The sequence below is a fragment of the Varroa jacobsoni genome, unplaced genomic scaffold (genome assembly GCF_002532875.2).
Source record: "Varroa jacobsoni isolate VJ856 unplaced genomic scaffold, vjacob_1.0 scaffold_1419, whole genome shotgun sequence".
NCBI classification, from domain to species: domain Eukaryota; kingdom Metazoa; phylum Arthropoda; class Arachnida; order Mesostigmata; family Varroidae; genus Varroa; species Varroa jacobsoni.
In genome coordinates this window covers 255,588-273,047 of record NW_019214321.1, presented here as the reverse complement: position 1 = coordinate 273,047, position 17,460 = coordinate 255,588, and the positions used below count along the sequence as shown (strand labels likewise).

Sequence of the window (17,460 nt, the reverse complement as noted above, 5' to 3'; positions counted from 1 at the left end):
TCTCTAATCTCTGAAGGAGTTTCTGATTTGATTTGCAAGCAGTTGTCCTAATATTTTTGCTACGGGTACCTACGCTTTTACGCATTGACTATGAGCATAGCTTTGTCAGATATATATATATATATATATATTACGATGTTGTTCTGTCACTATGTCTCACCCAAAACGGTTTTTTTTAAGATAACAGCCAAGGCCATGTTATATTACGTTTAGTCGACGTTTTATGCTTTTGCCTAAATAGATGCAAATGATTCGAGCATCTGTCTTGCCTCGTACACACAAGACGATTAAGGCTATCAAAATATTTGGCTATGTTTCTTTTCTACCAGATTTTAGTTAATTTCCTCTGAGTTATCGTAGAGTACTCACAAAAAATGCGTTTACGTAAAGAAGGATAACTATTGTGTGCACGAATTTTTTTAGCAACCTAGCAACATGTCTTCTTGAAGCATAGACCTTTCAGGCGAACGCTGCCAGTTAACCTAAATTGACGTATACAATCAACGTGGTCTACATCTAATATCTTTATGTATCGGTTGATTAATGGGAACGTCATCTTTGTACTGAACTATTATCTATAAATAGCTTTTACAGATGTAATTATCATTATTAAATGCCGTTCTGTAATTATATCCCCGTATCCCGACAATGTATCCCCAAGGTGGACATACGATAGAACTTCCGCGCGATTCGATGCTATCATTGTACGGTTGGTCTGCCTTTATCGAGTACGCAGGCGAAAAAACATAGGGGTAAAGCCTGCACGAGGCTCTGACTAACAAATCTCTCTACCATATAAGCTCTATGTATATAGTTTGTGCGCATATAGAAGATTTCATTAATTAGCATAATTAAAATGTGAGTATATATATACGATGCGGTGGGCGGCGTGCAGCCAAACGCAAACGAAAAATCGTGGTCACCGTAGCCAAAAGATGGTGATTTGAAATAATTGGTTTTACAGAAACGAGGTGCCGTGGTGCGCGTCCACTTACGAATAAAACCATTGTACATGTATTTACATAGATAAACATGATGTACTCCAACAACACATTCGTAAAACTACAGAACAAAATAAACAAAAAAACAGAATCGATGATGATCGTTCATTCGTATGTAGGATAAGCTTAAAAATGGTCTTCATCATAAATCTTCAATTATTTACTAAAAATACGCCCCTCTGTAATAAGTAAATTTTTTTAAGTAAGTATTTTTAAAGTAACGAAACTTCTTAATATGTTCAAAAACCTATTTTTAGACACGTACAGCTAATCTGCACGTCTTATTATTCTTATCGTTTGTGTCTGTCTGTTGGTCTTTCTTTATTCCTCGATTGCATATTAGCCTAGGTGATTCGGAATGATCTTAGGTATATAGAGGGCAAACATATGCTCTGCGCCCACCCATGTGCGATAGATGAACTCTCGTCAAGCGAATTCTAAAGCATGGCTATATTTTTAGTCTTTCCAACGATCGGTATCATCATCAATTCAGATGCCTATTTCAGTTTCTGCGACTCTAAACCCCTTCGGCCACTGTCAACCTTTCACTGTGTATGACCGAGCTCATTGCCTTTAGTTCCTGTTTATACACGTGCACACATGTTGTTTATGTGTTTTCGAAGTGACTCTGGTGAAACCCTAGTTTGATTAAATTTTGCGGTAGCAGTTGCTGGACAGAAATGACACCGGTGGTGTTTAGACCTATCGTAGGAAGCATTTCTTTGCCCAGATGTCTCCAGTGAATGATCGTTACTTCTATCTTCATCAACCCACAATCGTGTTGGCAATTATAGCTAACGCATGCGGTGTTGGTAATAATCAACGACAAGCAGGCCACTTTAGTCAGACTCAGCCGACTTCAGTCAACAGCAGCACGGAGGCAATAAAGGGGAACCACTAAAAAAATATCAAAATGGGCAAGGTTTTTGAGTTTCAGAGTCACAACCAAAATCCGTTTTTTTTTTTATTGATCCGCCTGGCGATGTCTCTAATCGACATGCAAGTTGTCGCTGTCTAAACAAACTCTCCAAAACCTCATCCCTTTGCCCCCTACTCTCTTTGATTTAGTCTAATTCAAGGTTTTCTGATGGGTCATCAGGTTGAAGTCGTTGCGTTTGTGGCCGGGTAAAAATACCACTCCTCTCAGACATCATCGATGTGGTCAAGCAGCGAGGCAAAAAACGCTTATAAGGGTGGCCGCGCGAGCGTGCTATAGCCGTTATGCGTACATGTTCTTCGTAGGCTTTGTTGTGATTCGATGCGACACGCCCTATCAAACAGTATGTGGGTCTCAAGTCCCATAGGTAGGATCGAACGCTATTTAACAAGCAGCTAAATGGGATCTAATGAAGTAAAAAATTGCTCAATGGCTGTACGATACGATAGGTCAGAGATCGTATCTGTGAGCGATACGATCCGCACTTTGTTTTCGAAAACCAGATATTCAAGATGTTGTCTGAGTAGTATTAATAAAAAGAAGCGTATTTGTTTTTTTATCATTTTGCGCTTAAGGATCGTTCCGTACCGAGAACAGTAATCGATGGGAATTTTTACACTGCCCCGCATTGCTCTTATTCTATAAGGCGTTTAACAGTAAGATATAACAGAAGACTATAGTTCCACGAATGAATTTGAAACGCTTGGCCATTAGAGCATGTATTAGTTATTAGGTAGCTGTTAGCATGTATTTACGATACGTGTATGTCTTCTCTAGCCACTACAAGTACTATAGAATTTATCTGAGGTTTTTTCAAAATCAAAGAAGTAATTAAGCGTACCTTTGGCGCGAGTCATCCACATTCGAATATCTAACAAACGTTCAATGTTTTCCTCCATTCTTATCCAGCCTCATCTATTTGCCTTAGACGTGTTGAACTTTTCCTTAATCCGTGTATTCCGAAACAAGAAATTAACTCTAATTAGAATTGAAAACAATTGCCGTTGTAACGTATGAGAAAAAGAAAAATAGATAGTGATGGATTTTCCGCAATGTAAAACACTTGCTGCCACGGTCACGTCCTAACAGAGACAGGAAGAGACTGGAGTGCTTCAGATAAAAAAATCATAAGACAGCGGTGCATTTGTGTGCACTTGCTCTAATTTACTTGATTGAAGCTTTGTAGGGACTGACGCGATTGAAAATAACGATGTTAGCTTTCACCGTCAGAGATTCGGAGGCTTCGATGTGCCGCCTCAGACAACGTCAGATCACTGGGCTAATATAATAACATCTCTAAAAGCCTGTATATAAAACCAATAAAGATACCATTTCATTTAAATTGCACACTACAAAATCTGCCTAGCGTTGTCTTACTTGTTGAATTGTTTCGTAGTTGACCGATGTCTCCATTTTAAGATGTTTCTAGCGAAAAACACACAGCGAATCCTACTACACTGCAATTTATCGTCAATCATATGCTAAAATTAAAAAAAAAAAACATTGTTATTAATTTTCGACAAGTGACCCTTTCTGTTTTTCAGTACCTGGTTCAAGAGACGTTTCATTAGGTCTCAGAAACTGTTCCAGAAGCACGTAGGCGACTGTTTAGTTTCACGGTACACATGTGTAAGATCGTTGCAAATAAGATAGCCTGTTAATAGTTAAGGAAACGGAAAAATGCATCGTGTAAAGGGCGTATATTGCTACAGGAGTAAACTATCGAATAGTTTTTCATTCGTTTATTTGTTACCATCAGTATACTGTGCATCTAAAATTGCATTAGCAAGCTTGCTTTGCTCTATTTTAGTGAATATCAGAAGATATCGGCAATTGTCGGCAGGCTTTTCGAGACTCTGTGTTTATTTTTGTCTAACGAACGTACTCTCCTTCCCTATCCGGATATTCTGGACACGTCGGTTAAATTGCGACATTTTCGGTTATGTTAACAACGTTCGTTTATATCATCGTGACCCCAGCTACAACCCCCCCCGGGGCTACTTTTGGCAAAGCGTAACACAAGCGGCATTGCTATATTATACGTATATTAATGAAATTCGCCGGTGCGCAGAGTACATATGCCTATTTCGTATTTCATTAAATTCGTTCCGCATCTCCAAACTGATGTTCTATCACTATAACCACACGTTCATATCGTTTTCACTCCATTCCCAGGTTCTAGTCAATTTGAAAAACGTTCTCCCTACGCCCATTTCTACTTTAACCAATTATTTACCATTTGATATCGGCAACAGCACTAGCGCGACGGTTTAACAAAGCGAAACCACCATACCACTGGCTTCTACCACCTTAGTCTGTGTTATCTGTCAAGGGGCAGCTGGAAGAGGGGAGATTGCCGTGTTTTTCGTGAACGATTGCTGCCATAACTTGGCGCATATAGGTAACACCCCCGCTGTTGTCAAGTGTTGCTTTTACAGGCCGATTTAATTCTCATCGGTTCTTGTCATGGGCACCCTTTGGCTTGTTGGTGCGGCCGATAAAATGGCTGAGTAATTTTCCCCCGGATACCTTTGGTTGTTGCAGTTGGTATTATAAATTAATGCGAGCATTTCCCTATGGAGTGTATTTTTGGATATGCCGTTCCCAAAGCTTGTTACCGTCTGTGAACAAAGTCAGCGAGTGTTGAATAAAGACAGTCTCTGCTAAGCTAATGCTATCTTGTTCGACAACAACTAGCTTTGTGGCCTGTGTTTCACCATCCATCAGGACAAGGTTGTTCCCAATAAGTTTCAACACCAATGGACATACGCATTATGTAAAACATCATACATTCTTTGTCGTTCTTTAAATCTAGTACCAAGGTACTTTGGAAAACTTCTCGATACAACTCGTACGACAAACAGCTAGTACGACCGTTCAAAAATTCGAATAGGTCAGGTCGATCAAATGACAATCAATCAATGGATCGATGCCGCAAGTACCGACAGTGGTACTAAACGACAGAATTTTATTATGATAAATATCAGCCTTTGACGGTCCTCCACGCATTGACGTCATAAACTGCTGTAATTAGCTGGACGTATCACAGACATGCTCGCTGTTCCTATGTATTTACATATATATATATACACACATTGTGGCTGCCTATCAGTCATTGTTAGCGTCCGCAGCGCATACACGAACGCGTGTCGGTCCGTCGTGCAGAAGACGTTCATTGAACGTAACTCAATAGGTGTTGAATACCTATGGCTTAGATAGGCGGTACGACAATCGATGATCCTAGTAGTTACTGCGAGGCAACAAGATCAAGCGGAAATCACTAGTTTTTCTACTCACTACTCCGAACATATCTGTTTTTTCAGTCGATTTATATTTCGTTTACTTTCTAGCCAGTGCCATAAACTATCTTAAATAACTGTCTAAAATGAAGCTATAAGGTATTGCTTTTGTCCGAAATCGCTTAATACGGACAGCAAGTGGATCGGTGTAAGACAGTTTTTAGCTTTTCTTTTAGTGTTAAATATTACAATCGAGCAAAACATGGTTATGACGGTTTAAGCAGAATGGTACTCCTTAATGTCTGCCTTTAGCCGAGGATGAGTTTTAGGCCATATATTTATGAGGAAAACAAGGCCGCTGAGAACATTTAGTCGGGACCGAGCGTGTGCCGGCTGGTGCCAGTGGCGTTGTTTTGTCAATCTCTGTCTGTGTTCGCTGCGAAACGAAAGGGCTAGAAGCGTACGAATGTTTATAAAGGCGACCTTACGAGGATCTTAAATTTTATACGCGAATGGTAGGCGGTAGCATTCTCGGCTAATAGGCGCTACGAACAGAAGCGTTTTTTGCGAGCTGGTTCGTTGGTGTGTATCGTATCGTAAATGAACCTGATGATCTCTTTCTGAGAACTTTCGCCCCTAAGCATTACCTTACTTTTCGGCCGTAGTAGTAATCGCAGACGCAAGGAATATGCTTATCGGCACATAAGAAACTAAATATTCCCATCAGATATGTAAGATACGGGCCACTCTCCACCTTGAGAAATGAACGTACGTAGATCTATTTTCTCAGCTTGAGCACACAATGAAACACCATCGTTGCTTTCGATGCTATTTTTGCGAACCCTTTCAGCCTTAATGTCGTACGTCGTCGTACGAAAATGAGCAATTCAGGTAGTTGCTTAAACACTGAGCTTCTGAGAATCGAATCCCGTTGTGGCCACCATCATTTCAATGCATTCTTCGACTTCGTCGGCCCCTAGGACGACGACGACGCGGTCAGCACCCGTGTCACAGCACGATACTCCCTGAAAACAGGCGGACGTGTTTGAACTTTAGCCTCCACTACGACCGAAACAGGACGCTAAAGGTAGAGCTTCGATCAAATAGCGATTGTCATTCACGCCTTCGCCAGCGACGTCGTTGTCAAGTTCGAGGAAAGAAAATCGGCGCGGCATCAAATCTGACGGACGTTCGACCAAATGATACAAGATTGTTCCTTTATTGTCATAGGATCAGAATCGGGTTCACTTAGATTAGTTGAAATCAAGAAACTCCTCTTGACTCGGAGCACCTACTTGTGCTCCGGGAGAGCTTTTATATATAATATTGATGACAACTGTGTTCAGCGACGATTGACAAAAGAAAACTACTACTTTGTGTTACCTGGTCGTTGTTACGATGATGGCAAAATGAACAATTGGACGAACGAAAACAATGATAAAACGAATTTTACGATAAAGCAGTTCGACTGCAACAACTGATTACGAATGAAATGGTTGATACCTTAGTCGTCTATCAACAGTTACATAGCTTCGACCTACTTTTCTATCGAATGGAGTCGGCTGTAATTGCGCGGTTTCGCAAGCGCACCATAATCACCGTAATGTACGGCACCATGGGATCGCGGTACTTGGGAACTGCTGTGTCAGTGGAGGATAGCGGCAATCCTGTTGGCGCTTATCAAATTATTTGTATCTCTTATTCAATACTACCGCTAGAGTTAAACATTATCCAAATTGAATCATCGCCCGTTTAGATCAATTCTCCCGGCTGATAACCTTATTAGATAGAGCTTTTCAGTAGCAATTATCACAACAAGTAGAAGAGCCAACAAAACCATCATTGAATATAATAGCCAGATAGAACGTGGATGAATTCTCGGAAAATTTTTCTCATTCTGGTAATAGTGAAGGATTTTCAAGAAGTATTTGAAGGAAAGACTTCTGCCAATGACGTCCAGCTTTGAAAACGTTTATAGATGAAGCTATTTGCACGTCAGGCGAAACTGCACGTGCAGAGCTGTGCACGTATACGGTGAAACAGCGAACGACACAAGCACATGCATAAGCACGGCGACTTCAATCATTTAACATTAGACAAACAAAATACGAGGTACTGATATTATTTTTAGCAGTGCATATCGCAACCAGCACCCGAAAAGTTGCCCGGAACACCTCTGGTGGATGCTGCCATTACCTACGATGCATGGATGTGGCGATCCAGCGTTCATCGATATATCAAATGGAAAATAGTAGGAACAGTAATAATCGTTCTTGGGCCCGTCCATAAAATTATTAGCCCTATGAAAAACTTGTCGGCTTCAAACAGGTCCGTAGGAGGGATCGAAAGGAGTAACGCTTGCTGCTGATGTCGTATACGCTATTATACCGATCAATCGCGAAATAACTGTAGTGGTATTACCAGTCAATCAAAGCTGTTCGCCTATCTTCAGCCCCGATTACATATACTGTTCTAAGTGAATATATATGCTTATTACCTCTTTTTAGTTTCTGCTTAGGTCACTTGCTATAGTCTAAATAAAGTACATCCTTTTAACGTTCAACATGTTGTCGCATAGAACAATAAATATTATTTGAACTAATATTAGAAATTATGCCTAAATGTAAAGAGCTTTCGGCTTTCGGGCGTTACTTCGACCAACAGCGGCGTTTCACTATCAAGCGCTCACTTTCTCAGATCGAAAGTTTGCTACTTACCCTGGCCTACAGGCCATATTCTACAAGTTGAAGCATTATAATAATCATTTTGCAGAGATCCCAAAACCGCGTTTGTGTTTCTATGAGCTACGATTAAGCCTGCCTGATTACCTGACTAATTCATCTAAACTTTTTGACCATCGGTTAGCTCTAATATAGGATCTAATCTAGCTAATATAGGACTGGGTAAAAGAAAGCGGACATGAAGAAACACTGAAAAAATACGTAAGCTTCTATCGCCTACAGCCTAACATCAACTTATCGCCATCATGTATTGCCGGCCCGATTGCACAGTACATGTAGAATAACTTTCGCCGATTATGTAATTCCGTCCGCTGCTCCGTTCCACCGTTTTTGATTATATCATTTCCATTACCTTCGACCAGTTCGGCCGGCAGGACACTTTCCCTTAATTGAATTGACTCGTATTCTTTCTAGTTTTTCTGTTTTTATGTCGGCTTATAGTTCGGTGATTACGTGCCCACGACTTCATTGATCTATGCACCTATTTGTTTAACTTTATAAGAAATCTGCGTCGGCGCGGGAGCTTAGCTCGTTGAGCTTTTGGTTGAAAAATATCAGAAGTTGCTGCTTTGCCAGCGAGGCGGTAATGTGCTAGCCTAGGCATGGCGATCTGTGTTCGAAACCGAGCGCAGACACACTTTTCTTCGTTCCGGGGAACGGCCAATCGTCCGAAACTTTGCTTAACGGCAGTACCATATCTAAAACTCTAGGACCAGCTGCTTCAAATAACGTTGTACGGGCGTACTGGTTTGTTCTGTGACTGCCCAGTGATACTCCTAAGCAGACTGGCTAGCTGGTCGGCGCATTGTATCATACCGGTACCACTGACGACACAATGAATATAAAGTCGAAATAATAATGATAGCGGCAGAGCTAGGGAGCGCAAGGTAAAGTTAGGCTGTGAGCAGTTTGTATTGTATAGTACGTCAGAAGTAAGAGACGATTATCACCTATATCGTACTGCCATAAGTATATCTAGATTGTCTATAGAAAAAATTCTAAATATTCTGACATAGTGGGTTACGGAGATCACAATGTAGTCGCCATTTTCGAAGGTCGATTGTGAAACAGATTTGCTGCTAAATTTCGCCTGTCGTAACACACATGTTTCTGATAACAGAACCAAAAACCAGCTAACGCAACTTGTTCCCTTGTGAAGAGCCTAATACAGGCCGCATGAAATTTTTCAGATGCGCCCACAGTTGGAGCCTCTCAGTCCTTGTGTTTTTTTTTTCTTTTTTCCCATGAAAAAGTTCAGCTTTTTCTGCTTTGTTCGATAGACTGTTATCAGCATCTTCGAACACAACTAACATCCGATTCAGGCCAAGGCAAAGAGCGATCATTAAGAAAAACAAGCGCAAATCCACATCATCGGACTCTCCACCCATAGTAACATTCACTTGGAGTTATTTTTCAATGATCCTTACAGACACAACGACGTAAACAGAAATGCGGACGCTTATAAACATCAGGACAAATGTAGTGTCAAAAGACCACCAACAGTATCACTACAAGACAACTCCCTGATCACTGTTAGTAGCTACTGAAATTTGCAAAAAAAAATTTAACTCGAACCTGTTGTTGGTGGCTATGTGACCCAATTGTATGATTCGACTTCCCTGAATATAGTAAATAAAACAGAACAAATTAAATTGTCAAAAATCGCAATGTCAAACGGTTTGCAAAAAACGACTCACAAACGCTGAAGCTTCTCCGATTGACCGCGGTTCATCTGATTTACGGATCATTCTCTAAAAACTGTACCCGTTGTTTCCTTCCTGAGTTTGACTGATCGAAGCTGCTAATTCAAGAGGTGGTAGACGATTAGTCACTTTTCTAACTAGGTCTGTTTCGAGTTTCGCTAGTCTACCCTCTGGTCGATTAAGAAACTACTAACGGCCATTTTTCTTTACAGTTCCGCTATAAGAACCCACTACCTCCGCTTCCTCTCACAGCACAAATGCTGTTATTGCTTTTAGCAAGGCAAAACACCCTGTTAGTGGAACAGATGCCAGCTTTTAAAGCCATTGCACTCTAAGGACAATACGATGCAGGACAGGTGTACTGTCTAGTCCGAAAAACTTCAGATCATTGTTTGGACTCTCAGCACACCCTATCAAGCTTTTCTCGTTGTAGTGTTCTGAAATGCTACTATGGTTTGAAAAGCTGATAACTAGCGACTACAACGAATATTTATCTAATAATCCACTAACAATTAGGTACCCTGACATATCCGTCCGGACGAAAGCAAGCTCAATCAGATCTCGTCTCTGCACAGAATGATGTCTTAGGACGTTCCTCACGAAATTGCACGACGTCTCTAAACTGATTTCCGTCTATTTAGAAAGCTAAAGGTGTGAGACCTCATTACAAGAAATTGAAAATATATGTGCGTTGAAATCCGTCGTAGTGGGGTAAACGGAGCATATTGCTTCCGTAACCAGCTACATGTATGGATTTCTGAAGAGCAGTCACACGATTATGCGTTATTGAAAATCACGATTTTGCTCTCCGCGTCGTGCGCTGATGATTTGAAAGCTGAGGGGCATGGGACAAGTCGAGATCGTGTTCTTCTAGGTTTCCCACTTAAAGCAGTTACCAAAATTAGTTGGCAATAATTGGTACTAACGCGTATTTACGCCTGTACAAGTTAATTGGGTTTACAATTTAACTGTGCACTTTTTTAAGATCGTGTATATTTGTAATGAGACTTATTTTGTTTGCATTTTATTAGAACCAATAAAATCTTACAGTGAAAGTTACTTGCTTTGAGATCTCTTCGTTCTAGTGCGACATCGCACTCAGCACCGGCCAATCTGCTTAGCGTGATCACAATGAGGGAAAAAGCCAATACGGATCTCCTCTATTGTGTACGCCTTAATTTCGTTACGTAACGAACTATCATAGTTAACAGACTTTCGTGCGGTGTTAGTTATACTTTGAGAAACGTGTTTATCTCTATATGTGCATGTGATACCCCTCTTTGCTTATTGACTTGAATGTAATCTATTATTATTATTTTTGTAACCGTGATAACTACCAAAATCGTTGGTGACCATCTGTCGTTCAACCGGCTGACGGAGTACATAACGGTGATACCGATTTGAGGCTCGAAACAAATGCCGGATGACGATTCGTGCTTTCCACTAGCGAGTACCGAAGCGTTCTGTAGAACGTCATCTATCATCCTGAATTTCGTTCAAAAAATAATAATGATCACTGAACAAAATCTATTTCGAAGCAGCCACGGCATAGAGCATACTTTTACGCTCAATAAACACCACGTAGTGTGGATGTTACAACCAATTTTCGAAGCACTTCTTTGAGCGTTTAAGCAACGAACGATAGCAGCTATTAATGACAACATAATATTTTTCGAAATTATCTACTTGCTTTACGTATTTTGGGCGCTGTTATCACCCAAAGCCGTTCGATATAAGAATTAGTTACTCGACCGATCCCTGGCCATTTACCGCCACTGAACGCCGCTGAACCGAAACTGTATCTGGAGTCGATATGTCTACCAGAGTCCTTTAACAATAGAAATAATTAATGGCTACATCTAGTTTTCTATTTCAGCAGAACCGCGCAACGTTTTCATTTAGCTATTCTCATAAATTAACTTTCCATTACTTAACTAATGTCTCGCTCGTTTTTCTCAAAGCGTCCAGTAGTAAGGTATCGTTCTAGCTGCAGTCCGCGTTAAGCGTCCCCTTTTCAAGTTACTCGGACCACACTGGAAAGCTCGAGTAATCGTTGCATGCCTGACACACCTGTAATAACATCCACTGGTTACATTGCCTCTAATCGTCGTAGACTAGCAGTTCTACCAGGTGACTACTCGTACAAAACAACGTTAGTATGGACGTAATAATGTTTCTACTAAGCGACGTGATGACAGTATGGGTTCTGCAGCACCGAACCGTTTGCCGGAATCTAAAAACCATTATTTTCGTTTATTCATCTGGTTCAACAGAGTTGCTCGGCTTCAAAACTACTGACAACGAAGACTCGGGAAGCTTGAAGATAAATTCGGATACTGCGATAGTGAAACAATAGTGAAACGTCGACATTTCCTCCGTGCGGCTTCGGCCGTACTCCGGGTGTGTCCCTGCAGACATGTCCAAATGCATTTGGGAACGACGTTATGGCTTCGGTAGCGTTGTTGTTCGTAGTTGCTATCTGATAATTTCGCTTTTTCTCCAACGGATCTGCCGGGGGTTCACATTGTCGTGCACGCAGTCCGGAGCAGAGTGCTTGCCGCAGGGCTGAGCCCGTGCCATTAAGAGACTTTATTTGGTAACATCTAATCTCGCTGGCGCCTGTAGCACAGAGCGGTTCTCGGTGCCTTGTTGGACTGACGCAATATGCGGAGTAGAGTAATATTTATATATATTTACGTTGACCTGGTGTAACCGTTACACACCATGTTGACGGCGCTAACTATTGTGGCCGAAACTGATATACATCTGAATGGCGAGCGGCTTGAACGGCAAATTTACAGCTTCGTGTACAAGTGAGACGAGACAGGCGAGCGTTCCGATATGACAATAATGTTCGATGTACTTCACTGAGAGTGGATGGTTGGACAGAGTCCGAAACGCTTTGTCAGTCCATCTACCAACAAATAATATCTGCAATTAATGTAAACGTCCACTTTACCGCGTTTACCCAAGCGAAAATTACGTAAAGCTTGGTTCTAGCCGGTAACTTCTACTCTTGACCAGCAGGGGCATGCGTAGTACCGTACAGGTAGTCTTTAACATGGCAATTATTCAGAAACGTTTTTACGAGAAACGTTATGATCAAAACTTAAAAGGAATCGCTAAAACGTACTCATTGCGTACGGTGCGTTGCCCGAATAGCGCTGAAGTGGCGTTTTCTTAATGTCTTCAGAGCGATGGCGTCGATCGGTACAAGTACGTGCAATAAACTTATTGATTATTTGCTCGTCAGCGCTACATATTATTACGTATATATGGCTTCGTTCGTACGTCATTCAGAATTATCAACATTTATTGCTACTGACGATAACAAACCCGCTGAATTTTTTTTATATGCATACATATATCCCTAGAATCAATTTGCTAATAGGAGACAAATGTCGGTAAGTGTAAGGGCTGTTACGCGGATAAAATAAACGCTTTGGGATTCCAGCCAGCTATATGGCATCACTTTAATTTGGACTCGAGAGGACAGGCACGAAAGTTACGAAGCACTCTTCGGCCAAGTGCTCCTCTGCCAGACTGCACTGGCTGTTACCCAACTCGCTCGCGTATGCTGGCAGGAGGAAACGTTGACAGTGCAAATGGTCGGCCAAGTACAAGAATGGCGTTAAGCTGTTAATTTCTGCACAACATGATTACAGGCATCGATTAGCAACTACTGTCGATATATGTTTCCGTTGTAAGGTCCAAGTGTTTAATGCCGTCAGCTATGGCTTCATCTGTTCGATTTTGGCTTTTTTTTAAATTTTATATTTTACTTAATTAATAAATAATAAAGTTTCGGTTTAAATAAGAATAAAGAGTTTCGGATTTGACGTGGACAAAGCGTCACCGTGATCCGAGCATGGCATGTTGCACGGATAAGTCGTATTGAGTGCCATCCCCACGTACGCGTCTGCGTGTGCGGGAAATGAAAGCATACGTAAGAATGGCACGAGTACAATTACAATATAGACAGTGACTTCGGTTGCTTCACACACACGTACATTTTTATGTATGTAGTATACACAAAAGCAACACTCAAAAGGTAACAAACTAAGGCTAAATGAATACGCGTGAAAAAAAACGACGTCAAGAAGAGAACGGTCCCTCATGACATCATTAAAAGCCAGTAGCTGGTTTCACGAACTAGTTGCTGTCCTAACACTGTGTAAACGGTTGATTTTCTAATATATTGCTGTTCTGGCGGTGAAATTACTGCCGAAGTTAGTCGTTTCCGAACGTGCCACTTTACTGAAGGGGTAACGTCCTTGACGCAACCAAGTACCTTGATTCGTTGTCTAGCAACAGGCCCTTTTACGGCGCAACGATGCTCAGCTCATTTCTCCAGCTGGCCGACTCCGACTTGGGCAGAAACCGACTAACATTTACTGCAACGTTAACCTCCCAAGGCATCTATCTACTTTTCAAGACATCTATTAGCCCGCGCCAAAATTCAAATCTATCCAGTGTTTACATGATTCGTGAAGCACTGCGCTAAGCAAAGTCACCGAAAATCGAAAAGCGGGGCAGGCTAGTTTGTCGAATGTTCCTTAATAATGGAGAATGTTACTACATTTGCTATTACGTAAGAGCTAAGAGTACTCTAATGGAAACAATATGATCAACCACGTTGTGGACGCGTGGAGCTACGGCGACAGTGAAAAGGCTCTAAAAGTACCTATAAAGGCAGCGATTTCTATGGCCATATGCACCGTGAGCTCCATCTGGAGTATCCGTTATGGATAGCTGACGTTGCTTTTGCCGTCTGACGACAACGAATTTCGGCGGCAGAGTCAGTGTTTTACCGACCGATGAAAATTGGGGTGCTGGCTTATTTAGAGTCATTCTCAACCGATAGTGAAATTACTTGTCTGAAACAGCTCATTTTCTGATCTTACGTGAAGCTGGGGAAAGAACTCAAACGTCATTGATAATACAAAAGCAAACGGGTGAAAACAAATTGATATAATTGTTAATGGAGAATATGGCGCAAACAGACATGCAAGTAAATAATTCGGTGGTTTGTTTCGTTTGTAGCACCGACTGGATGATTATTTAAACGGCAACTGACATCGCTCAAAAACTAACAGAACGTACGATTGAAAGTAACGCAGTTACCACTGCTCCGTCAGGCCATCATTTTAAGGTCTGTAAAATTTTTATTACATGTAAAATCCTATGCTTTGGAGCAAAGCCGCTCTCCGAGCATAATACAATAAATAATTCAGTATCTATTACTCGTCGAAACACTCTGTCTAAAAATGTCCAACTATTTTCTATATGAATAATAAATAAATACATACGTAATAGTGCAACAGAGCCATGTTTCGAATAACGATCACTTTTCGTTTGTTTAGATGGTCACTCACTTAATCTATGATGTGTAAGGGATCGAGGAGGTCAGACTGGCAATGGATAGCGGCCGCAGTAACTATCAGTCATCGTTGTCTGGACATTGGCGTTCCGCCCCAGTTGGACTCCACTTGTGTGCGGCTATTACAGCAAGCAGGTGGGTCCTTCACTACTGGCGCTAGTTGATGATAATGATGACGTTGGTTGTTGGCTTTTGGTACCCCCAAATCTGAATAGGAGTCGAGGGGAAACTCGCCAGTAATATCCAACGCCAACGAACAGTAATATCTGCAACGGTTTTCTCAAGCGAAAACGATTTCCACTTTTTGTGACTAGCCACTGGCTGGCCGACTCAACGCCTACTCGGCCTGGCAAGGCCATCGGATCTATTGCATCAAAAAACTCAAATACGTTTCGATAAAATTAAGGAACGGTTGGGAATTTATCTATGAATCAGTTTCAGCACCGTGGGTACGTTCTTTATGGGGTACCTCGCCATAACCAAAACTCGAACGTTGATGTATGTCGGCACGTATTCGTGTATCTAGTCTATATGTATGTAGTCTCGCATATACACACCCGCGTACACATGAAAACGCGTTATATTTATTTACTCCAAACAAATTTGTGAGGGAACTGTTGTAGACAATCTATAGATTTTCACGTGAGTAGCCTAACGGACTGCGTTATATGACTATTGCCGAATCCAGTCAGATCCACTGTAGTCCAATTAGGCTTACAGGGTATTAATGGTACAAGCCTTTTTGTTCAGCGCGTTTTCTGGGCTATCAAACTTTTGGCTTTCGACCAACCCTCGCCAGTATGCTGGTGCTATAATATTTTATTTAACAACGCACGTTTACCATAATCATCGATCTTCGTCCGTTGTTGTTACGCGCCTTCTTTCACCAGCTCGATTGCATTCTGACAGACGTCATTCCAGCTTGCCTCTCTTGAAGTGGACTTAAATCCTTACCTCTACTCTACCCAGTTGACAGCCTCGTATTTTTTTGGACGTACGTGGTATTTTCGTTTTTATCGTTTCCCGCCGATTTCAGCTTTCCTCTTTCTTTGTTTCAAATTTGAATGAATGGCTATGTGACAAAAAACAGATAGGGGACGCAGAACGGGGTCTGTTGGTTTGCAGCGGTCACGGTGTGGCTTTCCATGTGGAGGCGAATGCGAGCATTTCTGTTTGGCTGGTCGCTTTCGCTTCTGACGGGTATCCCATGTACAGAAAAGTGGACAGGATTTTTTTTGGCCTTTTTCCACTGCAGCTGAGTTTTGCTGATGTTCTCGAATATTGCCTAATTCCACGTCACCGTTCGTTTCAGTCGTAAAAAGAACAAGACAGCAATCTTCATCATCGGAATACTCGTCGCGGCGAAACCGCTATCACCCGAGTGCGGTTGAATGCTTCCTGCCCAGTACTCCAGCCGCAGGGACGTGGCAATAAACACTGAATGTGCGTAATAAACCGGTTCATTGTGGCCCGCAGTACCGACAGCCAGTGCAGAACAAGAGCAAAACATAAGTCATGGTGTCGCCGCGTTCTTCGTCTCTTATCTAATCGTGGTACGCTAGGGTGTTTCTAAATGCTCCTGTGGAACACAGACGCGAAAGCATCCAAAATCGTCGGCGATTTCGGGGGTCTTACTCCATACGATTCCGCACGCTATTAGCGGCTGTTCCTTTCGAAAAACGAATTCCGACAGTAGCAGCACGTCTCTCCGTTAACAACTGACTCGTCTGCGCGAGTACCTGAGTGTTTGGCGTCGACAATGCTCATCTACGGATGATGCTATCTTTGGTTCAGGAATACCGTTCGGTAGCTTGGGTAAATTCCTCGTGGGGTAGCTAACGGACAAAACAAACAGCAAGGATTTTTACTGATTGGCATTGGCCTGTTAGTTCAGACAAATAACCAGTCAATGTCTCCATCTCCGTGAGCGGTATCTAGTACCAGGCTTTTCCTTTCTAATCATGCATTCGTTGGTTTGTACAAAACGTGATGCCTGAATCCCACATGTATTTAGTGCTGTTATATCGCCCTCCAGCTAGATCTATGTGACTCTTTTTTGTTGTCTCGCTTTCACACGACGCACACTACACGCACACAAATTATGACACGGAACATAGGAAAGCACACACGAATTACAGCAACAATGGACAGAACGGATTGTAGGGGCCATGTTGGCGACCATCGCGGCATTTCGGATTTAGAGCTGTAGTCAGGGCTGTCGGAGTGCCACATGTGCGTTCAATGTAAGCGGTGCTTGTCTCATGTCGTATTCAGGTGGACACTCGTAGGATACCAGCTGTCGACTACAGTTTAGACAGGGCGGTGGACCACGAGAAAAGCAGAGGATGCGTTATGCGTCGTTAAGCCACTGTTGTGACCCATCTTCAGGTTGTGCGGTGTTTGACAAGAAGAAATCAGCGTCATCATAATCATACAGCACTTTTACAAAAACAACAACG

At 41.9% G+C, this 17,460-nt stretch overlaps 1 protein-coding gene across 5 annotated transcripts in view; it reads right to left on the bottom strand.

Annotated features, from left to right (window-relative positions):
* Duox (dual oxidase) overlaps positions 1–17,460 on the bottom strand; it is a 138,803-nt gene that overhangs the window by 103,622 nt on the left and 17,721 nt on the right. Inside the window, exons 1-2 of one of the 5 annotated variants that reach the window (XM_022849683.2) lie at positions 3,316–3,410; positions 2,780–2,882 (exon numbers count right to left, since the gene is read on the bottom strand). The exons of the other annotated variants lie outside the window; for them this stretch is intronic. Of the exons in view, the coding sequence (XP_022705418.1) occupies positions 2,780–2,837 (58 nt within the window). The 5' untranslated portion in view covers positions 2,838–2,882; positions 3,316–3,410. Of the gene's footprint in view, positions 1–2,779; positions 2,883–3,315; positions 3,411–17,460 lie in introns of those variants that run through there. 5 annotated transcript variants of the gene reach the window in all.